The 24,750-nt window shown below is 32.5% G+C and overlaps 2 protein-coding genes, 1 long non-coding RNA gene, 6 other non-coding genes and 1 pseudogene across 18 annotated transcripts; 7 read left to right on the top strand and 3 right to left on the bottom strand.

Annotated features, from left to right (window-relative positions):
• Nucleotides 1-502: 502 nt before the first annotated feature.
• On the bottom strand, nt 503-5,456 carry LOC108209278 (cysteine synthase). 6 transcript variants are annotated; one of them, XM_064087954.1, is made up of 11 exons: nt 5,133-5,456; nt 3,362-3,419; nt 3,174-3,283; nt 2,975-3,032; nt 2,561-2,824; nt 2,350-2,487; nt 2,203-2,254; nt 1,441-1,520; nt 1,039-1,098; nt 855-935; nt 503-635 (listed from the first exon to the last, which is right to left on the bottom strand). In XM_064087954.1, exons 2-11 carry the CDS (start codon nt 3,398-3,400, stop codon nt 546-548), a joined length of 972 nt encoding a protein of 323 aa, XP_063944024.1. In that variant the 5' UTR covers nt 3,401-3,419; nt 5,133-5,456; the 3' UTR covers nt 503-545. The 6 variants fall into 6 exon arrangements, with proteins under 6 accessions (XP_063944024.1, XP_063944022.1, XP_063944023.1 ...); XM_064087952.1 differs by having other exon boundaries at nt 3,362-3,453; nt 5,133-5,454; XM_064087953.1 differs by lacking the exon at nt 5,133-5,456 and adding an exon at nt 3,567-3,585 and having other exon boundaries at nt 3,362-3,453.
• Nucleotides 5,457-7,476: 2,020 nt separating this feature from the next.
• Nucleotides 7,477-13,680, top strand: LOC135150798 (uncharacterized). Its single transcript, XR_010289076.1, has 2 exons — nt 7,477-10,711; nt 10,849-13,680. It is a non-coding gene; the product is annotated as an uncharacterized LOC135150798 (long non-coding RNA).
• LOC135151025 (U4 spliceosomal RNA) lies at nt 7,490-7,646 on the top strand. Its single transcript, XR_010289475.1, has one exon. It is a non-coding gene; the product is annotated as a U4 spliceosomal RNA (small nuclear RNA).
• Nucleotides 9,044-9,158, top strand: LOC135151031 (U5 spliceosomal RNA). The gene has a single exon (XR_010289481.1). It is a non-coding gene; the product is annotated as a U5 spliceosomal RNA (small nuclear RNA).
• On the top strand, nt 9,362-9,534 carry LOC135151006 (small nucleolar RNA U3; annotated as a pseudogene).
• LOC135151012 (U2 spliceosomal RNA) lies at nt 10,480-10,675 on the top strand. The gene has a single exon (XR_010289463.1). It is a non-coding gene; the product is annotated as a U2 spliceosomal RNA (small nuclear RNA).
• LOC135150797 (uncharacterized) lies at nt 11,599-19,573 on the bottom strand. Of its 5 annotated transcripts, XM_064087948.1 has the most exons (6): nt 19,427-19,567; nt 18,999-19,105; nt 14,896-15,245; nt 14,157-14,275; nt 12,831-12,883; nt 11,599-12,380 (listed from the first exon to the last, which is right to left on the bottom strand). In XM_064087948.1, the coding sequence occupies exons 3-6, from the start codon at nt 14,931-14,933 to the stop codon at nt 11,808-11,810; spliced, it is 783 nt and encodes a 260-aa protein (XP_063944018.1). In that variant the 5' UTR covers nt 14,934-15,245; nt 18,999-19,105; nt 19,427-19,567; the 3' UTR covers nt 11,599-11,807. The 5 variants fall into 5 exon arrangements, 3 of the variants coding, with proteins under 3 accessions (XP_063944018.1, XP_063944017.1, XP_063944019.1); XM_064087947.1 differs by lacking the exon at nt 18,999-19,105 and having other exon boundaries at nt 19,427-19,563; XM_064087949.1 differs by lacking the exons at nt 14,896-15,245; nt 18,999-19,105 and having other exon boundaries at nt 19,427-19,573.
• On the top strand, nt 13,578-13,680 carry LOC135151044 (U6 spliceosomal RNA). The gene has a single exon (XR_010289494.1). It is a non-coding gene; the product is annotated as a U6 spliceosomal RNA (small nuclear RNA).
• On the top strand, nt 14,606-14,708 carry LOC135151043 (U6 spliceosomal RNA). The gene has a single exon (XR_010289493.1). It is a non-coding gene; the product is annotated as a U6 spliceosomal RNA (small nuclear RNA).
• LOC135151005 (small nucleolar RNA U3) lies at nt 15,801-16,016 on the bottom strand. The gene has a single exon (XR_010289458.1). It is a non-coding gene; the product is annotated as a small nucleolar RNA U3 (small nucleolar RNA).
• Nucleotides 19,574-24,750: the final 5,177 nt, after the last annotated feature.

The following is a 24,750-nucleotide window of genomic DNA, read 5'->3' as shown; positions in this document are numbered from 1 at the left end:
TCAATAACTATCATGGGTCGGGTTCAGCTATAGGTAGTGCCGGTCGAATTTGAGTGAAGTATTCCGACCCACTAAAATTTATGATGGGGTTTGGATCGAGTCAAACTTACAATGCCTTGCTGGCTTGCTATCAACCCAATGACAGATATTCTCAACCCTAATTTTGGTGCAAGTTGCAGTACTTGGATTGGTATGGGTATGCCCATATTGCTTTTCATGGTGTGTACTGTGTAGTATTGAAGTTCTTGGCTGTTCTCTGAATTAAAACAATTCTAATTTGCAAAATTGCTAAGAAGTCATTCAACAATGCAGTACAATACACTAAACAATACATATGTTCACTTTTGTAGTCTGCATTTCTTGAATTATGAAATTCAAGTCGAAAAATACTTTGCTTTTCCCATTTTATTTTCTACACCTGCAGTGTTTGCTTACTCCTCTCATCATCAAATGTTCAAGATATATTACATTTAACATGCACCAAAAATAAATAAGATGCAAGTATGTAATTCAATATTGATACCCATAAATGCCTTGTTCATCAGTCATTCAATTTTCATGTTTTCTACCTCATATCTCAGAGAATCAAACATGGCAGTAGACAAATAACGTTCTCCAAAACTGGGAAACATTACCTGAGAAAATGATCATATAAAAGGGTTATAAATGTGTTGGAAATAACACACTAGGAACAAATAACTTTCAGTCCAATCTTGAATTTCATGCTCAGTGCCGTTAATCTATACTACTTATATTAGTCAGTTTCGCATCAAGAATGTACAAATTTTGTAAACACCAATCAAGGATGAAGAAAAAAAATTTGTAAAAAGACTCGATCGTATTTCAAAACTTACAACAATGAGTTTTCCGGCGTATTCAGGCTGCTTTGCTAGTCTTATAGCAGCAGCAGCTGCGGCCCCAGATGAAATGCCCACCTAAAAATATATTATAAAAATTAGTATAGTATTGTAAGAAAACCTATAATGTTCTCGAACTGTTATATGGCCAACAAAATATACATTATTAATTGGAACATACCAGCAAACCTTCTTTCAGCGCCAGAAGTCTAGCTGTTTCAGTTGCTTCTTCAGTGGATATCTAAACATTAACACCACACAATGTTTAGTGTTTACTGTTTACCATATATATTAACAGTAATATGAGCCATATACAATCTTACTAAGGGCCGACTACTAAATAGATGTATGTTATTGTACGCATGATTCTTACTACCGAAACTGAACATTTTTATTAGAGTATGTCATTTCAAATTATTATTCAGTTGTGATTTTTATAGATGTTAATTAGTGTATTAATGGTATAATTTCATGAATTAAAATTTAAAATTTAAAATTTATATTGATCATGTAAAATCCACAATGTACAAAGCAGACAAGACTAGCTCAAACTAATCATGCATATTCGGCGCAAGATACTTACTTGAATTACTTCGTCAAGAATGCCCACGTCCAAAACATCAGCAATGAAACCAGCACCGATACCTTGAATTCCGTGTGACCCTATGCATGCATCAATAATGTTGTCAGTCAGTCAAGTGTGTATAATATCTAGTACTCCCTCCGTTTCTTTTTTTCTTTTCCTGTTTGTGATGTCGGTACTGTTCATAACATGAGACAAATTACTAATTTATATCTAATCTATAAAACTAAATATAGTCATGAGTGATCTTGTTAGATTCGTATTCACGAGCACTTTAATACGGTGAAGTTTTTATATTTAATGCTACTACGAAACGAAAGATATTAACGATAAAAAATGTGTATTGGCAAACGTGAAAAGTACAAACAGGAAAAGTATTTAGAGATGGAGGGAGTAACAAAGAACATCGAAAGACAGGTGTTTGGAGGGTTTAAAAGAATGGCTTAAAAGTTACTCCCTCCGCCCCCTGAGTAGTATACATTGGGGGACGGGAACACGGCACGGACTTTAATGCTCCTGCCAAGTATAGTTGTGCAATCTATTTTTAAAATTTTTTTCTTTTTTGAATTAAAGTTTGGATGTTATATTTTTATACAGAAAAAGAAAATCGCAAAAATAAGTTACGGAACTATATTTTATAAAAGCATTGAAATGCGTGTCGAGCAGTTAAAAACAATTAAATGGGACAGAGGGAGTAACTTGTAATCTTTTTATAAGAATAGATGGCTAAGTAAAATTTGTAAGACACTGAACTGAACGCACCAGGCTTTCCTCCACTGAGAATAGCACTTTCAGCTGGTTCAATACCATAAACCTACAAAAATAGATCACATCTCAATAGCATGCAGAAAACAAAACCCTTCTTGTCATTTACTTCTATATATGTAAAATACCAATGGAAGCTCTCACCTTTATCTTTGGATTCTTTCCTTTCAAGAATTTACCAACACCAGTTACAGTTCCCCCAGTGCCTATTCCCGCAACAAAAGCATCAATTTTACCTTCAGATCCAATCCATATCTCCGGACCAGTGGTCTCATAGTGAATCTACACAAAAAAAAAAAATCAGAAGTCATCCAGTCAGTCTCTTAAGGGGATATGATATTAGCGCAGAGCAAACCTTTGGGTTTGCAGGATTGGCGAACTGCTTAAGGAAGTGGCCATTTGGCGTCCTTTCAAGTATCTCTTCCGCTTTTTGTAAGACTCCAGCAAAACCTTTGGCTTCATCAGTTAGGTGCAGCTCTGCTCCTAAAGCTAACAAAATAATCCTTCTTTCAAGGCTATAATTATCTGGCATAACCAGAATAAGTTTGTAACCCTTTGACGCCGCAATGAATGCTAATCCTATTCCAGTGTTACCGCCAGTGACTTCAATCAGCACCGTCTTTACAAGACATGGTTGAGGCAAATCAAGACAAAACAAAATAAGCAAATATCATTTTACTCAACAGAAATTTTTAAATTAATTATATAACATATCTCTTTGGCATAAAGTTCAGTTTTTTACAACTTAGAGGTATGTTTTTTAACAGACCTTCCCAGGGATGATTAGGCCTTTATCCTCTGCATCTTTAATCATACTATACCCAATTCTGCAGGTTCAATTTATGAAAAGTTATATCACCTTTACAATATTGTCATATAAGAAACACCAATATATCACAAAAATGAACCTCTTAATCCACATCAGACTTTGTATAACAATATCAATCACATACAAACAGAGTACAGACCTGTCTTTTACACTAGAACAAGGTTCCATCATCTCTAGCTTAGCAGCAACACGGGCTACACAGCCATCCACAACTTTGTTAAGAAATACCATAGGAGTGTTCCCAATTAGCTGTACATTGTGACAAAAGAAACATTAACTATATTAATTTCATTGAGATCAATATTAAAGTTCGGGTTCAGAAATTACTTCTGTGACATCCTTTGCGATCATAGACTTGATTTCCATATTTTTTTCTTCCAAATGACTGCACAATTATAGGAGCTTACATCTATTCTCAGCTATATAAAAGTTTCAAAGAAAAATTACCATTAACTATCAATGATCTTGAAATTCATATCGAACAAGCTCAGAATACTACAAACTACAAGAAAAATGATCCTGACATTCATACAGGATAAGCTTAGAATGATTGTGCACAGGGTTGCCTTGCTTTGCTACAAAGACTGTAACATTTGATATAAGGATAATCTATGTTCAGCAAAAAAATTTACGGGGGTGTATTCGATTGGGATTTTAATGTATTGTTTTTAGTCTATGGATTTTAATGGATTGTATGGGATTTTGATTTTTTGCGGATTCTTGATGAAATGTCGCAGAGTTGATAGGATTTAGGTACAATGCTTCAAAATCCCATTGAATTTGGTGGGATTTCAAAAAACTTAAAATACACTGAAGAATGCCACAAAATCCATCATTTTATGAAATGAAAAAAAATCTATCAGCATTTGAATACCATCAGATTTTAATGGATTTTAAACAATCCCAATTGAATACCATCGGATTTTAAAACATAATTTAAAATCCCAATTGAATACCACTAGATTTTGTAGCATAATTTAAAATTCCAATTGAATACCTCAAGATTTTAATGGATTTCAAACAATCCCAATCGAATACCCTCGGATTTCATGAATGCAAAAAAATGCTTTAAAATCCCAATCCAATACACCCCTCTTAGAGTTATGTAGACATCCTCACTTAAACTCATCCTCACTTGTACTCACTTATACTAACATTATTAAAATTTTTAATGTTATTAATGTAATTTTGAGAATTTTTTTTATCTAATATGATTTTTTTAATTGCACATATGATTATATACATCATAAAATCAAATATTATTTATATTTTATATAATATTAGAAAAAAATATGTGCAAATAGGTATAATGAAAATTGTAAATATCAAATAAGAATATAAGATAAGTAATTAAGTTGTACTCTATACTTTTTGGATACAGATGTTCTTACAAATATAGATTCATAGATTATTTTAAAATATTTTTTTTAATAATAATTTAATACTCAAAATTTTCAGAAATAATAAATTTTTAAAAAAACTTATTAAATTATATTTAGGAAAACTATATTTATATATTTCTACATAAAGCTTCTTTGAAGGAAAACTATATTTGTATTTTTCTACATAAAATTTCTTGTCGTCATGTTTTTTCCTCGAGAAGATAAACATGAATACGGAGTATTGGTATACAGTAAATCATTTAATCATTGGGAAAGAGTCACCGTCCAGACATGGCCCAGCTTTGCCCGCCCTTTGCTGTGCTCCAATGGATAAAAAGAGAGAACAGTTTCGTATCACGCATTTCTATGTGGCAACCCGGCTGGGATTCTCTTGTACTCATTGGCACAATTTGCAGGATATTTTCATATCACATGTTACAAATATTTCTTAAAATATAAACAAAAATAAAAACAACTCAACTCTAGAACTAACAAGAAAACATTATTTGATAATGCAGAAAATAATGTACCTCCTTAATCACCACGAAGCTTTACAAAATATAAACAACATTATCCCAAACAATATTCATGTTGCCCGGTCCAAAACAATGTTTAATTACAGTTTCTAAATTATATATGCTAGACTCTGTAACTCATACATTATGCTTTATGCTTCATGTGATAGAGTTAAAAAAGCTGGGATATCGAGCAAGTACCTGATTAAAGAAAAACCAAGGCAATGAGTTTCCCTGTTTCAGCACCAACTTTTGAGCTCTCTCCTTCTTCTGCACTCTACTTGCTCTTATCTTGTTTCTTATATTCCTTATGCTGTGTATGGCTTCCAACTTTACTCTTAAATGCCCCCCAAAGAAATCACACTAAGGTGTGAAATGATAACTCTTACAACTTTAAAGGAAAAAACTCAAAGGCCATAAATATTGACTGGACCATGTACAGAGATGGAGATAAATGATGATATAGGCTAGCAGATGAGGCTCATTGCATGGAAGGAGAGTGCAGCTAAACTGGTGACTAGGAGCAAGTCTAATATCTTATTATGTAAAATGACTTCCAAAGCTACAATTTGACACAAAATATTATTTGTCAGTATTCTAATTTCTAGGAGTTTCTTAGCTAGGACGCGGTCACGCGGATCACATTTCTTATTTTCAAGTAATTATACTTGTATATTCTTTGTTTGCTGCGCATCTGTCCCTTTCTTATGTTTGCGGTCACGCGGATCAATTATTTCAATAATTGATGAAATTAAATTAAAATCAATAAATCTTGAACTATATACTCACCCGTACGAACTCGGATTTAAGATTAGTATTATTAATAAACACATTAAAGTTTGATCGTTGGGTTGTAGTCTAGTAAACTGTAATACAAATGTCAGATGGCATAAATCAAATTAACGAGTACTGCTAAATTGAACTTTTTTATATTTTATTAAAATGTTACTAAACCTTTAAAGCTCGAATCTTGCCAACACATATTATATTAAATTCTTTTGTTTTGGAGCAGAAGACATTGGTGTTAACAAAATTCTTTTGTACATCTATTTATAAGTATTTTTTGATATTAATAAAATAGTTTTACCTTTATTTTAGTTTTAACTAATTATAAAATATCAATTTGATATTTTTTATTTTCTCGTTTACAAGAAAAAGAATTTATATGTTTTTTTATCAGTTACATGATAATATCGTATTTATTTTGGAGTAAAAGACATTATTGTTAAGAAAATCCATGCTTATTTATATAAATTTTTTATTTGACTTTCAAATTTCGAGAGTATCTTTATAAGTTACTCCCTCTGTCCCATTCATTTGTATACGGTTTCCTTTTTGGGACGTCCCAACAATTATATACATTCCAAAAATAGTACCCATCCGTCCCCCGAGTTATATACATTGGGGGACGGGGACGCGACACAGTCTTTAATGCTCCCGTAATGTATAGTTCCCGTAACTTAATTTTAAGATTTTTTTTTTCTGAATAAAAATTTGAATGTTATATTTTTATTCAGAAAAAGAAAATTTTAAAAACAAGTGATAGAATTATGTTTTATAAGAGAATTGAAGTGCGTGTCGAGCAGTGAAAAAGAAACGTATAGAATTAAATGAGAGAGGGAGTAACTTTTAATAATATAAAACAATATTACACCAACTACTTTCTTTCATTATCTCCATTTTATAATAATATAAACACTATAACACCCATTACATCCCTCCACTATCTCAAATCTATCACTTCCTCCGTTTCAAATTAGATATCCACTTTAAAAAAAATCACACAGTTTAAGAAAAGTTGTTGTTCACAAATTAATTGCATTAAATGATCAAAATATGTGGAGTGAGATTGATGTAGGAAATATAAATAAGAGATATGTGGAGTAGAATTAACTTTGGAAATATGATTTTGCATTGAAAGTTGAAGTGGACATGTAATTTGAAACAAAATTTTTTATTAGAAGTGGACATGTAAATTAAAATGGAGGGAGTATTAAATATAAGTGGATCCCAACACTATACCTCCTTTTCATCTAACTTTACTCATTTTTTACATTTTTTTTCTTTGTCTCAGTGTTCCAACCATTTGTATACAAATGGCTGGGACGGAGGGAGTATATATTCATCTTAAATATTGTTTCATATTAATATTAATATATGTTAATGATAGTAATTTTACTTTTTATTTATATGAATTACATTTGAAAGGATAATAATAGAGTTTTTGTCTTGACAAGTGTATTTAATTTTTTATATTGTTTATTGATGTAAGCGTAAGAAAAATTCACGTTTTATAGGGTTGTAATTGTAAAAGGATTTTGCATTTTTTTGAAGTTTATTTTAAACCACTTTGACATGACGAAAACAATCAAAATATTATCACAGTATTCTTTCCTGTTGGACTCTTGAGAGCAATATCCATTTCGCATCTATCACTCAAGAAAATACCTGAAGTCTTCTGAATTTAAATGAGACAGTCATATGTACCACATCGCGTTGTTGCACGAAACGTGTGAAAAACATCAGCTTAAAAGAGGAACAAGGTCTTTGAAGAATGTATCTTTGCGCTTGGGGCAATGACGCAGCTAGTGAGGTACTAACCGAGGCGCGTCAATTGCTGGTTGAAAACTATTTCCAAACCCCCTCCTTGGCCTTGGTTCTGCCTTGTGCCATCGAGAATTTCTGGAAGGGCTCCCTCTAACCCAGGGTAAAGCCCTACAAACTTCTTTCTTTTTGCTTAAAGAAAACTTTTTCTCGTCACTTGTGGCTAATTTTTGGAGGGTCGGTCTTTTTGGACTTTTGTCCTTTTGGACCGACCCGAACAGGTCTAGTTTAAGGTTTAACCGGTCTACAAGACTACAGCTGATTACAAATCAATAACTGCAGCAGGATGCCTAAACAAATTTAACTGAACTACAGATATTTTGAGAGAACAAATCTGTACCTGGAATACCAGTTTTCTAAAATGAACCGTAACTTGGAAAAATGGTGAAAACTGGTATATAGTTCTAATCTTCATCTTCACCGGTGCAGTTTGAAATAAAAAAAGCATAGCTCTAGTGCACGGTGGCAATGTGTCATGTATGCTTCAAACTGGTTTCTGCATGCATTCACTTGAAAAATTTTATAGGCAATTATTGGTATTTTTTTTTTGCGGGTATCAAGCCTTGAATGTCGAAGAATTGGTAAATGTATGTCCTCCCTGACCTGTGATTCAGCATAGACCTTAGTGATTTCTTGGTACTTGACAAATGATATTACTGCTTTACTGTTATTTCCTTGTTATCTAGGATCCCAACGGATCGGATGACTTAAAAACATGTCAGCCATACAATATATGTTCTTTTGGATTTTCAAGTATACATATACTAAGGTACCATATATCATTGGCTAATTTGAAGTACTATAATTTTCTCATAATGATATTTAGCATCTCAAAACTTGGTCTCTGCCCTGGAAATAGGAAAAATCAACCTATACAGATGGAGATCATACAGGGTACAAAAAGAAGTATACAGTAGGATTTCGTCCTAATGGGAAAACAAAGAGAATTATAGAGCGTTAACTATTTCTGCGTTCTTGATCTCAGAGGAGGCAGGACACTTTGTTTTGTGGATGAAAAATGACTGCTTGAAGCAATCCCTGGTACGTGCACCATCTACGGCTACACAGAGGAAATGATCGAATTTTTGTTCCTTTAATATTTTTTCACACTTAATCCAAAGCGGTCTAGTTCTTTTGTTTGGAAAAAGGAAAATAAGAACTTAGACTAAGCACATGTGCCCAGGCACCACCACCAGATGTTTCTACCCATAAATTTGGCTATGAAAAGAATGGCTAAGAATGTAAAAAGAAATTCTACTCTATCTGAAACCGGCTCATAATAAATTCTACTCTACCAGAAAACAACTCATAATATAAGCCGGAACAAATTTAAAGAATTTATTATAGTGAGGAGAATAGGACTGCTTGCCATTGTTTAACACAAACTGTTGATACATTCACATAGATGATAGGTAGCCAGGTTTCTTATCCCACATTGTGAACACAAGGAGAGCATGACTACGAAATGTCTATAAAAAACAACTGTCTGCGCAGTGATTAGAGCACGCAGCCATGTGATGAGCACAAAGCGAACTATTCTTTCGCCTTTTACTAAAGAATACCGTGTGCTCGTCACTGACAGTGGCATACGCCTATTTTTGGAGGGTTTGTCCTTTTGGATCAAACCCTACAATTCTAGTTCAAGTTTCTCCTACATCATGTTTATTCTGATAAATTCTTAATTAGATGGAAAAGCTACATTTCGTGTTGTAACGAGGATGTGGGAATTCTATATGTGGCTGGAAATCAAGTAGAAAACTATACCACATCGAGATAAACTGACAAACATTGTTTGCTTTTAAAGGTGTTGTAATACACTACTTGTCACGACCTTACTTGAACAGGATCTGTTCTATAGGATCGTACCTCTGCATCCTTGATTTCTAAGGAAGCAGGTCACCAAGTCTGGTGGATGACAAAAGACTGCTTGACCAGAGCGTGATTAACAGCTCTTCCCGGTCAGTGCGGCTGGGGTGGTCATGCAGTTGTCTGACAGACCCTTAACTTTTTTTTTGGTTCTTCATTTAAGAATGATCTCACACTGCATTAGTACATTACTGCATTGTGGTAGTGTAATTGACAGAGGCTTTAGTTTCTTTTTTTGGGGGTAGATAGTGGAACATGTAACTGGGAAACAAGTGCTTTTACGCTATCATACCAGGAGTTGCATACTCATCAGCAATTCTCTTGGTTGTATTGTATATGAGTTACCTTCACTAACAAGAATTTGAGTTCATTCCTAATATATTTCCACTTTCAGTGGCTCTGATCTCTATGAGGATTTATTTTTACAGAGATATTTATGGAAGAAGGAGATGCTGAATCTTAAGCATATCAAGTCAATTGCATAAATTCAAACTTATTAAAAGAAGTTGAAATTAAATAAAGATTTTCATACTTATGTTCTGGTGAGACACAATAAATACTTTAGTACCTTGTGCATATGTGATCTGTTCATTCAGTCTGTAGAGGCACATACAAGATTATTTCAAAGCCGCCTATTCTGTGATAAATATAGAGAGGAGTTGATCTAATCCGGATATTGACCCCCACATGACTCCTTGTCCACTTGTATCAACTAAGACGATATGTACAAATAAATCTTAAAATATCAAGACACAGAAATGAGTATTGAAGTTACCAATACTTTGAACACTTATCATATATGGCCTTGAAGAGTTGAAATATATATGTGGTCAGAAGGTGCAGTTGATAAAAAGTTAATTTCTGAGCTGATAGATGTTAGCTAGGCAGTGGATGTACAACATGTTATTATGCTGGTTTCATGATGCACTTGAACGTTCAAGTGCACTGCTGCAGCAGAGCGAAAGGGAAGGTGTGTGTTTTGTTATCTAAGTAACCTGTTTTTGTCCCACATCATATCCATAAACTAATTCCTGATGTCAGTTGTATATATAAACCACGCTGGCCCTTGATGAAAAGCATACCTTTCTCGGCCTTTTGGCTAAGATCAAGTGTAGTATCTGTTCTTATCAGTTTAATATCTGATATGTGGGCCATTGGCTCACACGATATTAAATTTATTTTTTGAGGGGGAGGTCCCGTCACAATAGCTTGCTATTGGGGGCTTCGCGAGTCGCCTAAGCGTTGCACTACTGCGTTGGCCTGGCTCACCCCACCAAATTTGATCAAGTATTTTTGGTTTGCACCTTAAGGTTCAGTTCCTTTTCATATACATTGTCAGCTAGCATTGATTTTATTCATTGATTATGACCGTACGTCTGTACCTCACAAAATTCATTGTTCACTTGTAATTACAATAATTTGTTTTCCAAATTTGGTTGTTCTGCAGGTCATCTAAATTTTTAATTCCGATGAAATTCAAATTCTATAGGAACATTATGTCATTATCGTGTAATCTATGGATCTAAATTAAGATTTAAGAGCATGGTTTCAGACCATTTTAACTGAAGATCAAATATATAGTGGCTAGTATGCAACAGCGAAAAATAAGATCGAAAAGATCATGACAATGATCGAAAGATACTGCCGGTTTAATCAAACAAACGTCCAAGGAAAGGAAGGAGAAGTTAACTGATACTGGGGAGATGAAAAAAAGGGAATACAACGTTATAACAAAACTGCTGGTGATTATAGTACCAAGAGGCTCTCAACTAGGAGCATCGATGAAGTGCTCTCTATTCGGTGAATTGCAAATAATTACATATGAGCTGAGATAGTGAGATATAACAAAAAAAGCCGTAAGACATCTCCAAAAGTCTTCTAATTGCTCTCAAGTATAATATAAAAATATATGCCGCTTAGAAAGATGGTACACATTTTAGAGAGAGGAAAAAGTGATGGATGAGTAAAAGAGAACGAATTTTTTATCATAAAAAATAAGTTTTAAGTCATGCGGAGCTCCTAAAGCTAAAAGAGAGGAAAGCTCTTAACTTTATAAAAGGACTCTAAGAATGAGCTTTATTTGAGCCAAGACACTTAATTTTCCAAGTTAAAAGAATAAACAGCTCGGCTCATATATAGATACTTGTAGACCACTTAAATCCTCTTCGAGGCATCAAATCATGTGCTCCCCAAAGCAAAAGAAAAAACTCTAAATCATATTAAACAAGTCTTGGACATGCCAATCCTAAGAATAGTGATAGGTGAAGGTACTACTGACCTAAACTTACAATCTGATAACAATATATGAATCAATAAACAAAATCAAATAATAGACCTTTCTCCCTGTTATTCCAAGTAAGATGCCATGTGTTCAAACATAAATATTTATATTCAGAAGCCGGTGAATTAAGCAGGAGCTATTTCTTCACCAATGCTCTCTAGTCCCGGATGCCAGTTATCAAGAGCAATAAGTCTCTTGGGATGTTGTCCTCCTCCCCTCGTACTATTATCGTTGCTCCTCGTCTCTGACTCTGAAAAAGTTAAGTTGCTTGCCAGTTTCTCCTTGCTGGATTCTTCATTGTTGTTTCCTTTTAACTTTTTCCCACTTCTCAAACATGCACAGTAACTATCATCTGATGTTACCCCGTTTGAAGTATTCGAGGGCTTGAACTTCCAACAAGTAGTGCGGAAGCTATCAACTTCTCCAGTTAAACCATTATTATTTTGATTAACATCTTGATTATGAGAAGTATTATACTTCAAAGACAATTTTTGAAGCCGTCTTATGGTACTTACTGGCACCACGTAGAATTTCTGACCAGGCATCAACGTAGTGTCTGGTGCAACAATGGCCCAAGGTTGTTGGAAAATATTGGGATGTGCAACACAGCATCTTGGATTCCGGTTAATTATCTCAGCAGCCAGGACCGGCCTATCGTGAAGCTCTGCATGGCCACCAGGATGAACAATCTTCAGTACCTGTTTTGTGCTGTTGGTATAAAGCCAGCTTGAGAAGCCCATTGTCTTCTTTCTGGAGAGATCAATGCCTGTCTTTATAAATTTATATTTCTGTGATAATAACTAAGTAAAACTTGGTATGTTCAATAAAACCGCCCACATAAGTTCAGTAATTGGTTTGTTTCAAGTAAATCTTGGTAATAACGGACCAACTATGCTAGGTTGGAATATTGGACATCCAACTTGTAGTCTTGTGCAGTATGCTACTATATTATATTCAACCAAGGTTCTCGAGAAAAGCATCCCTGTGTTTAAAAAACAATATAGAATTATTATTTTTTAGTTGAAGAAAGAAGTACAATGAAGTTCTTTGGCTTTCGAATTAATTCAAACCAACCGACCAGCAAGTTAGAGGCACTAAAATTACAAACAAAAATTACAATTATCATGGTTTAAGAAAAAAGAATTAACCTTCAAGAACACAGTTGCAGAAGACCTGAGCCTGTGGAGATCTTGCCGCAATTCTGCTAAAATGCAAAAACTACATTAACAAATATGACAACTTTGCAATACAAAAGGGCAGAGAAATTAAAAACTTAATATAATAACTATTTAAAATTCCTAGGAAAATCAATTACAATTATTTGAAAATGCACTCATGAAAGAAATTTAACAGAAGAGAAAGAAAGAGATGTGCATAATGTTTTGGATGGTAACTTCTTGACATTCTTAAATTGCATCACTTTGGAACAACTTTGGATGGTAGGGATGCCGCTTCTGGTGCACATCCCTCTGCCAAATAAATGATTTTTGAGATTACAATGCAATATTGCTCAAGATTGTTCATTTTGTCAGCCAATATCCGCGGAACACAATTAAATTACGTATGAATATCAATATACAATGAGGAGAAGCACCTAATAATTTAAGACTTCATTCCAGACTTCTGTTTACCGAGTAAAAAGGTTAGAGGTGACATAGTTTTACCCTATGTTCAGAGAACTTTTTCCTTTGTTTACTAAGCATGTATGTGTACTGTGAAAAAACTTGGGATCTATTATCAGCAGTTTCAACAAGATTTCAAAAGCTGGCAACTAAAAGTCCGCTGGAGCCTGGAAAGGTTACATAGAACATTCAAGTCTTACACCTAAATATCCCACATAGATACATATCTAAAAAACATCATGCTTATATTTCATGGCTGCCTGACATCCTTTTGTCCCTTCGGGGACATCCGATAAAATTGGAACGATACAGAGAAGATTAGCATGGCCCCTGCGCAAGGATGACACGCACAAATCGAGAAATGGTCCAAATTTTTTTTACAAACCTAACCATATTTTTTCGGTCCAAATTTTTTTGACAGTCAAAATCAGTAAGAAACTGCAGTGTTTTGTTAGGAAAGAAGAAAAATTAAGAAACACTAGGCATATATTTAGGCAACAAAAGTTTAAAGCATAACCCAGAGAACCACAGTTTATATAATTGATACATTATTTTGTTTTAATGACTAAAGCTAGCGGCAGCAGTTAGCAAAAAAAAGATCATAGCACTTTATCGTGTTATTTTTTCACTCAAAGATGACACAGCTAGTCTGAGGTACAGATACAAGACTAAGAATCTAGTTAATTACTACTTCACAAATCCCTCTCAACTTTCCTTGGTTCTTGGTACTCCCGTGCCCCATCAAGAGTTCCCACAAGGGACTATACATCAATATTACTGATCCCCTTAAAATGAGGTTGTGAAGCCTAGAAAAGTTATTCACACATACTAATATTATTGATACCTATTTACCTGTGACCCTTGGATAGGTAAGCTTAGTAGGCAACTGCTGCATGCTAAAAATATTTGGGCGTGCAGATGCAAAACCAACCTCAGCCAGGAATCCAAGCTGAGAACGATTCTCAAAGGCACTACATACAGACCAAAAATAAACATTTAATCACAATCTGGTCATCAAATTTGGCTTCTATATTCAAATTAAAGTTCTTGGCAATCATCAAATATGCTTGTAGTGCCCTATTTATTAATGGATCCTTCACCGAGGTTATATAGGGCTCAACGTCCTCTAAATATTTAACTATAAAAAAATAACATGTAAATATGAAAATTTATCTCGAAATAAGTCATAGACAAACTCCCCCATAATTAAAGATTCAATTCAAGTCTCACACTCGAATCCCACATAGGCAAACTACAAGGAAATGAAGTGGTTATATTTTCATGCTTGCAGATCATTGCTTGTCCCTTCGGGGACATCCGATAAAATTGGAACGATACAGAGAAGATTAGCATGGCCCCTGCGCAAGGATGACACGCACAAATCGAGAAATGGTCCAAATTTTTTTTACACTCTCATGGCATTAATTACTAAAAAGTCTCTTCAAACAGTTAAAACACCAAAAACAAATCGTGCTTCCAGGCAACTAATGATAAGATTTTATCAGAATCTGTAAAATATATTTAAACAAGCACATTATTAGCCCGATCAGTACAAGCAAGAAATTGTTGTTTGTTATACAGTTATACTTACTGTACTGCACCGCATACTGTGGCACTTCTGATTCTCATTCATCCTTTAGTTCTGAAGCATTGTGTCTGTGAGCTAAGGCCTCTTTTTACCCAAAGTCGTGGGCAGAAACATCCGGTGGTTTATATGGTGGTGGTGCCTGTACATATGTGCTTAATGTAACAGTTTTCTGTATATTTCCTTTTTCTAGCCAAAGGAACCAGACCATTTTGGATTTTAATTGTAAAACAAATTGGAACATCTCTGGATTTGTGCAGTGTCATCCATGCGCAGGGCATGTTAATCTTGAGTGAATCATGCATGTCATCCTTGCACAGGGTGTGCTAAACTTGAATCGTTACAATTGGATGTCCCTGAAAGAGAAAACCGATGTTCTAAAAGCTAAGCTAAAGAATTTAAGCACCCTATTATACAAAAACAATTATAATATTGGTTCTAATGGGTACAAACCCTGCAGTTCTTAGCGAGCTAATAATCTTCTACCTTTTGGAGTAGGGACCAAGATCAATTGAACAGAAAGGGAATGAGGATCTTCTCTAGGCATGAAAGGTTAGGTCCATGCTGCTATGGTATAAACAGAAGTACTAGGAAGATATGTTCTGGTCATCATATAAAACAAATAATGATAAACTGAAGTAACAGGAAGAAATTTCAGAGTTTTGACCCCTAAAATTATTACTCAGTAGTTGCATAAGTCGCTCTTAATGTTAGATTATTCAGTAGTTCTGCAGGTTGTAGAATTTTGTTCTTGTTGAGCTTCATATGTCGGGTAGACTAAAGACTAAAGAAAGAGGAGTCCACCCCTAAAATTAATACTCGCTAGTTGCATAAGTTGCTCTTAGGTAGATTATCCAGGAAACCATGACAGACCAGACCAAAAAATGAGATGGAAGGGTAAAAAAGATTAGGGTCTGTCAGACAACTGCAAGACCAACCCAGCCCAGGAAACCAGGCTGAGAACGATCCTCTACGGCCCTTGATGGTGCACAGACCAGGAAGAGATGTTAATCACGCTCTGGTCAAGCAGTCATTGTTCATCCACCAGACTTGGTGACCTGCCTCCTTAGAAATCAAGGATACAGAGGTACGAGCCTATAGAACAGATCCTGTTCAAGTAAGGTCGTGATCTATGAGCTCATACAAGTTTTTAGTAAACACAAAATTTGCTTATTTTCTTTCGATATGGGACTTGTCATGATCTTATAGGAAGATAATAGTTTTCAGGTTTCAAAAAGATAAGGTCTGCGACAAAATTAAACATGCAACAGGACCAAACAATTTCACTATCTAAACTACATCATGTTTTATTCTAAACTATCTAATATCCTGGGGAGAGGTGAATATGGCTGCACATAAATATACATCATGTTTCGTTCTGTCTTCTGAATTGTTAGTACATAAAATGACTTAACATACATGTCATCTACAGGATTGGATGTTACGATATTCAAGGGTCGTCTACATGATTAAATTGGTAGTTACATAAATTCTCTATCAGTGTGTCATCTATATCATCGAACACCATACACTGATTTAAACTTTTGTGTGCGTCCATTCAAGCAAATTACCTTTATTTGTTCACTTACGGTGTGCAATCTAAATTTCTAACTATAATCAAAACATTTACATCCTATAATTATTTAAGAACATAAAATTTCAGATAAACATGTTTCTTTGTCATACGTCGATAGGTCTTAAGCAATACATGTCAGAAACTACAGTGCAAAAAAGTAACAAGGTCATTTCACTTTACTGTGTTATATTTCCTCTTTAAGATGACACAGCTAGTCCGAGGTGTACTAATCGGGGAGTGTTAGTTTAGTTAAAAACTAGAGTACTTCTCTGTGTTTTGTTTTGCCTTCATGAATTCCTACAAGGCCCTTATGGAGCAGAATCACAGATCCCCTTAAATATAAGGTTGGGAATCAAAGCCTATAAAAAGTTATTTAAATCATATTAATATTATTTATACCAATCTTTTTAGAGACCCTCAGAGAGCTACACTGGTAGGTGGTGCCGCATATATTGAGACTAAAGAAAAGGGGTATGTAGATGCTGACAACTACAAGACCAATCTGAGGCTAGGAAACCAACCTAAAAACAATCCTCCTCATGGCTCCAGTCCTCACATTTGGCTTCTCTTTCAAAATTTTAAGTTCTTCTTAATATCATGAAATATACTTCAAGTTCCTTTACCCAGTCCACCCTCTATTGTTTTCTCCAATTCACTTGTGTCAGTTTTAACATCTAAAAAGGTAGAGGACTGTTAGAATGAAGTGCAGCAAAGCCCATCAAGACTTGGACTGACAAAACAGGCAAACATAGTAACATTAACATAAATCCCCAGTTAGATTGGTAGTAGACTCGTAACAATATACGAACTGACTCAATCTGAGTATTTGTATGTTTGCGTGCGCTTATTGCTGAAGCCCAAAGCACAAAAAAAGGTACAAAAAGCGCACTTCTGTGTAAATGCCTAAATAGTTGTTTTTATTAGAACTGGACATAATTTCAAAAGTTAGGTCAATATTTTAATTTATAGGGCTTGTTTAAAAGCCCAGTACATTATACTTACTCCGCTTTTAGTCTCACATACACTCCAAAAAACCCAGCTGCCTCAGTTATACTCCACAATTCCTGAACAAAGCACCAGTACAAGACTTCCCAAAGAGCTAAAAATCTTCAATGCACACATTTGCATTCAGGAGTGGCCAATGCATACTATCCACTTCTAAATATATTTTAGTACCATGACACATGGGCCTACTTATTTCTTTTGAGTTGATAAATAATAATTAGCATGTTCGATTATCTTAATTATAAAAAATTTTATCAATTAATATAGTGCGCTTTGTTTCCAAAAACCCACGCTTCGCTTTGCGCTTTTTGCCTTTAAAACACTGAGCCGGACTAATGCTCTAATTGTTAGTTGCACAAGTTAGACGCATACTATACTAGAACAACATTAGTTAGATAGCTTTTGCTGTGGCATATAATTTATAGAATGTGCAAATATACAAGGATGATAAAGAAAAGCAACCTCATTTCAGTAACAAAAAAAAAAATTGAACTCTCAACACTAGATATAGCGCAATCTAATTCATGAACAGTTACTACTTAAGCTAATGTAGTCAGACTACATATGGTTGGAGAGATGGCAATAATAATCATCTACTTTATTAATATCTGGAGCAAAATACCAAAATGCAGCATACTCTTGTCGATATAAGTGGATCAGACAGATAAAGCAAAAAAATAAATTCAGAGAAATATATCAAAAATAAAATATACAACTTTGTATAGACCTAAGTACTATTACCCTCTATATTACTACTACCTATGCGGTATAACCACTAACACACACAATACAACTACTTCTAATAACTTTTTAAAAAAAAATGAATTACAAACTTCATTTAACAAATTAGATAATCAATAAAAAAGTAATAATAACATATGAAGCAAAATATACAAACAGGCCCTTTGATTCAAATGTTTATTATTCCAACATATGTTACTTAGCCAACAATATTTGTCGTATAACAGTTTAACAATACCAAAGTGAAACCTAATTTGGCCTTCCAAATTGTAGCTGAAAAGAGAACAGGGCACTTAAACTATAATTATAATGGAGAGAATATAGTACACATAGCACTAAATCTGTGGAGAAGCTTAGGGTTGTTCTCTGGCTTGCCTATATCAGGTAGGGGGTTGGCTATGGGCTTTGGTTAAGAGCTCGTGTCCCATAGATTGTCCTCTTAGCAGCAAACACTAACCAGTCCATCAAGTATCAACACTGGCAACAGCCTATGGACCCAGGTCGATCCTACCACTAAGCCAGTTAAACAACTGCTTGAGGCCTTAAAATTTTAGAAGGGCCCCAAAAAAAACAAGTTAAATATTATAGTCTCTTGAAAAAATATGAAAATCGTCATTTTTTTGTACTTTAAAAAAATTCTAATTCTTTTTGCAAATCATATATTACAGATGAAAAAATCATTGGTAATATGTTACATCAACCCCCGACCCATATCTCATATATAATGATATCATCACAAAATATTTGACAGCTTATAAAAAATTTCAAAAAGTTAAAAAGACATTACCTTAAAGAAAATTTTTAGGTACCCAAAAAATGTTCCTGTTTTTTTTTTCTCAAATCCAAGTGGCAATATACGATCGGTTCCCCTCACACTAGTAATCATGGGACCTCCTGTATGAACATCAATCACCCAATTAAAAATAGCTATATGTCTCATTTCTCAAAATTAAATTTAAACATTTTTATTTAGCCAAATCTTGTAGATCTTCCAAATACTATAGATCTGGATACTAAACGGAATTAGGTCACAGGTATGACCGAATCTTTGACGTGATAAAATGGGGGACAAAATATACCCAAACCCCAGTTCATTATGAACTATATATAAACAACTCCTATGTCATGTCTTATACGACTTAAATAATATGCACAATTGTATGCATGTAAGAAACAACTAACAAGTGAAGAAGGAAAAGAGAGAAATTCTCTTACCAGAGATTTTTAAGAAAGTATTTACAACCCGGATGTTGATCGGCAGCCCTTTTCAATGGAGTGTTGCTTTATTCTGATCGACCACACTTTTTCATCGTGGAATGTGTACAAGTTAACTGCTTCCTGTGAGCACTGAGTCCATGTACTTGGAAACTTCTCTATGCCGCTGTGCTGTGTATGTGTTCCGCTTATTTCTTTACGATATTTGACATTATTCGGGTACACTGACAACTATTTTTATTGAGACCGAGGGTTTTACTTTGTAATGATTTTTGTGCATATGCATGGATCATGATTATTAATGATTTTTTGGTCAATAAAAACCTTTAACTTCCATAAAAATTGTTAGTGTGTGCTCATGAACACACAATAAAAAAATCTGTTTAAAACAAACATAATAGTTCAACTGTCATTTATTCGTTTCCTGTCAAAGTTCAGACTATTAACCTGGATTAATGGATAAAAGATCACTCAAAAACCCGTGTAATTGAAAACCGGTTAATCTTAAAAAAGTAAAATAAAATAATAGAAGTTTGAAAAATGAAAAAATACTAAAAATAGAGTGTTTAAAACTGAAATATGGATTATCAATCTTGTATGAGTATAATTTAACTATAGATAATATATATAATTTATGTGTTATGTATATAATGTAGAGGTGTTGATTATAGTTGCCGCATAGCTTAAAAATAGACAATATATTATTAGTGAAATTTGTTATGATATATTGTTAATGAATTTCGTTATGCATATAATAATTTTATAAGTATCTTAATTTATAATGTATATAAAATGATGATAAATAATTTTAAACAATATTAAGTTGATTCCGATAATTTGCATGACTGCTCATTTCGATTAATCCTCGGTTATCATTTTAGTCCTCGGACAAATAATTAATTTTCAATTATTTAATTAATTTTTGAACATGTATTCGTGCGAGTCCCGCTTTTTACAACCCTATGAAGTGTGTAGTTTTAAATTTTTAATATTATAATAAAAATATGATATTTGATTCTTATTTTATTTTATTAAACTAATATGATCATGTCATGGTAAAAATTTTGAACATATTATTTAATTTAAAATTTATTTGAAAGGAAAATTTTTCGATATATTCTCTTATGAACATTATAAGACCCTCACAGGATAGTGTAAAATGTAAAAGTTAAAACATGGATATATAAATTCCAATTGTTTAGCATCACAAGTAGTAAAAGATATATTCTCTCCGTTTTAAAATATAGGTCATTTGATATTTTGGCACATATTTCTAAGTCTTTTGACTGTATAGTTAGAATCATTGTTTTAAAAAAAATCTGAATTGTAATATTAGTCATATAATTTCATTTAAAAATAATGATTTTATCTATGAGCTTAAAGATTTAAAAGTACTTAAAAAGTTAAAAAAATCTATATTTCAAAGAAGAGGGAGTAAATTTCACACAAAGTGATGGCCGGTTAAAAGAGGGGACGTTCGACTCCTAAAAGAAGCAAAATTTGTGATTCTACCTGCTGCATCAGAACCTGTTTCTAAATTGCGGTTTATCTGATTCACGTAGTTTATAGGCTACTACGGGAGCTCGTGGTTTACCCAGCACAGCCGAATGATAACGGCTATCGGTTTTCACGTAAAATAAACAAATAAATAAATAAATTTCACACAAGGTGTTTTTTTTAGAGTTAAGAGATGATCCTCGCCATCTAATATCTACTGCAATTTATCACGGTCTTTCTCTCGTTACAAAAGGTTGTCGCTAGCATATTAACGCTAAAAATGATACACAATTGATCATCAAAAGCCAAGACCTATTCAATTTACTTTCTATAATCCTCTTTCTATGATCAAACTTCTCAACAAGAATTAAAATTTATCGTTACATGTTTTGATAATATTGATTTGTCCCCAGATTTGAAATAATTGGAGGTATGAGATTCAATGTATAGACATTATAATAAAACATCTTTCAAATAATACTTTTAGTAATATGAATATATTTTTCACAGGTTCCACTATATTTGTAACTAATTTTAATTTTAATTTGTATTTTAGATTCTTAAAATTTATGTTTTTGTTTTAAAATTTTATCTTAATTATTCTAAAAATTATTCAATTTATGATATAGTAGTATATAAATATATTCAAATTTAATATAATAAATATTGAAGTAGTAGCCCTCATAGATTAATAAAATTTATTGATGGAGAGTAAGGTCAGATTGAACATGACAAAATCCAAATCCAAATATTATGACCGAACAAAAAAATTTCAAAAATAAAAATCTGGACCAGCCAGAGAATTTCTTATCACATTCGGTTTTCTTAGGACATAACCTTGAAAATTTAAATTTATAATATTCAATCAATTTATATAGTAATCCATGTGAGATTATAATACTATATCAGTATTATCCAAAATACATCAATTAATTACTATATATTAACATTTAAGAAAAAATTAGACACATTTGGTAAAATCAGATTATATGACTATCACTCCTCACTTATTGTCGTGTTGCGATTGTTAAATGTTTATGTTTATCGCTGAAATTGATATTAATTAATATTATCTTATTAAATGATGTTCGAATTTCAATTGTTAAACTTATTAAATATTATAATATATAAAATTAGTATTTAATATGCCATATTTTAAATTAAAATATTAAAGTTAAAATATTAAAATATGAATTATAAACAATAGATATACAAATATATTTTCTATGTATAATAATCAGTATCCTGATAAACTTTATATATATATATATATATATATATATATATATATATATATATATATATATATATATATATATATATATATAGGCCAACATTCAAGAGATGGATTCCTTATATGGAGTTACATAGTGCGCCACTATAAATCATCAATTGTATTATAAATTCTGTTATTGAATACATATAAAATGTGATTCTAATATAAAATACTATAAAATAAATCTATTTTAAGTAATTTAACACTTAAAATTTGATTAAAAAAAGTATATTTTCGAAACTGATTCTACAACAGAATAATTCTGGATGATTATTATTCTGTTATAGAATCATGTTGAGATATTGCATAATTTTAGATGATCTTTGGAATAAAAAAATTGTATAACTTCGTTTTCAGTTTAATAATCAAAATTTGCAATTATATTTCATAAAAAATATAATAGAATATATATTGTGTATATATTTATAATGGTGTGCTACGTAACTCCATATAAGAGGGTATGCTATGGAGTGCTACCCTATATATATATATATATATATATATATAGGGCATTGCTCAAAAAAGAACACTCTTAAAAGAAGAACAACACAGAACACTTTAGAATCAAATATAGAATCTCATCTAAAGCTTAAATTACTTTCAAATTTGAAGTTGATTAACTTGTTATTATGAATAATAATAGAATCTGTCATGTTTAACAATAAATTTGGGTTAAAAATAACATGATTCTATGTAAAATTATTCGTGCAAAAAATATATATATGATTCCATTCTGGATTCTATCTTGGATTCTGTTCTGGATTCTATAATATTTCATAGTAATAATGTGGATGGATTTGGATGTTATATTTCATATATTAAGTTTAAATGGTGTTTAACTATATAATTATAATCTTAACAAATCATTCTTTGTGAAAAATAAAGTGTTATGATAGTGTTCTGTGTTGTTCTTTTTTTAAAGTGTTCTGTGTGGAGTGCAACCCTATATATATATATATATATATATATATATATATATATATATATATATATATATATATAGGGTTGCACTCCACACAGAACACTTTAAAAAAAGAACAACACAGAATACTATCATAACACTTTTTCTTTCATAAAAAATGATTTGTTATGATTATAGTTACATAGTTAAGCACTAACTAAACTTAATATATAAAATCTAACATCCAAATCTATCCAAATTATTAATATAAAATATTATAGAATCCAGAACAGAATCCAAAACGGAATCCAGAATAGAATCATGTATATATTCTTTACATGATTAATATCACATAGAATCATGTTATTTTTAATCCATAATTGTTGTTAAACATGCTAGATACTATTATTATTCATAATAAATGGTTAATTAGCTTAAAGTTAGAATTTAATTCAAGTTTTAGATGAGATTCTATGTTCGATTCCAAAGTGTTCTTCTTTGTTCTTCTTTTAAGGGTGTTCTGTTTTGAGCAATGCCCTATATATATATATATATATATATATATATATATATATATATATATATATATATATATATATATATATATATATATATATATATATATATATATATATATATATATATATATATATATATATATAACATCTGTCAAATCGGATTTGAAGAATTTCGAATTGAATTGATATATCTAAAATTCATATAAAAGTTTCAGATTTAAAATTATTAGGAACATGGTTGATATTAGGGGAATTATCTTGTATATTGTTTTTTCAATCTTATTTTCAAAAATACTACCTTATCCAATCTTATTTTCAAATCTCTAAAATATTTTCAAAAATACTACCTTTTTGAAAATATTTTCCAAAAATACGGTGGTTGCAACTTACAGTTTTCAGTTGCATTTAGTTGCGGTGGATATATATATATATATCGACTCCAAATATGAGGTCGAAAATGACATTTGAAAACTGCAACTGGAAATCAGGATTTGTAGTTGCATATATGGTTGCATATGGTTGTATTCAGTTGCATATGGTTGCATTCAGTTGATTCTATTGCAATCTAATGGCCCCGCCAGGGGCACACCATACATCTGTTGCAACTTACAGTTTTCAGTTGCATTTAGTTGCATATGAGGTTGCATTTAGTTGCATATGAGGTTGCATTCAGTTGATTCTATTGCAATCTAATGGCCCCGCCAGGGGCACCCATACTTCAGTTGGAACTTACAGTTTTCAGTTGCATTTAGTTGCATATGAGGTTGCATTTAGTTGCATATGAGGTTGCATTCAGTTGATTCTATTGCAATCTAATGGCCCCGCCAGGGGCACCCATACTTCAGTTGGAACTTATAGTTTTCAGTTGCATTTAATTGCATATGAGGTTGCATATGAGGTTGCGTGCAACCTCATATGCAACGGAAAACTGTAAGTTGCAACTGATGTATGGGTGCCCCTGGCGGGGCCATTAGATTACAATAGAATCAACTGAACACAACCCATATGCAACCATATATGCAACTACAAATCCTGATTTCAAGTTCCAGTTTTCAAATGTCATTTTCGACCTCATATTTGGAATCGATATATATATATATATATATATATATATATATATATATATATATAT

The sequence above is a fragment of the Daucus carota genome, chromosome 2, assembly GCF_001625215.2.
Source record: "Daucus carota subsp. sativus chromosome 2, DH1 v3.0, whole genome shotgun sequence".
Lineage (NCBI taxonomy): Eukaryota > Viridiplantae > Streptophyta > Magnoliopsida > Apiales > Apiaceae > Daucus > Daucus carota.
This window is presented reverse-complemented; position numbering and strand designations above follow the sequence as displayed.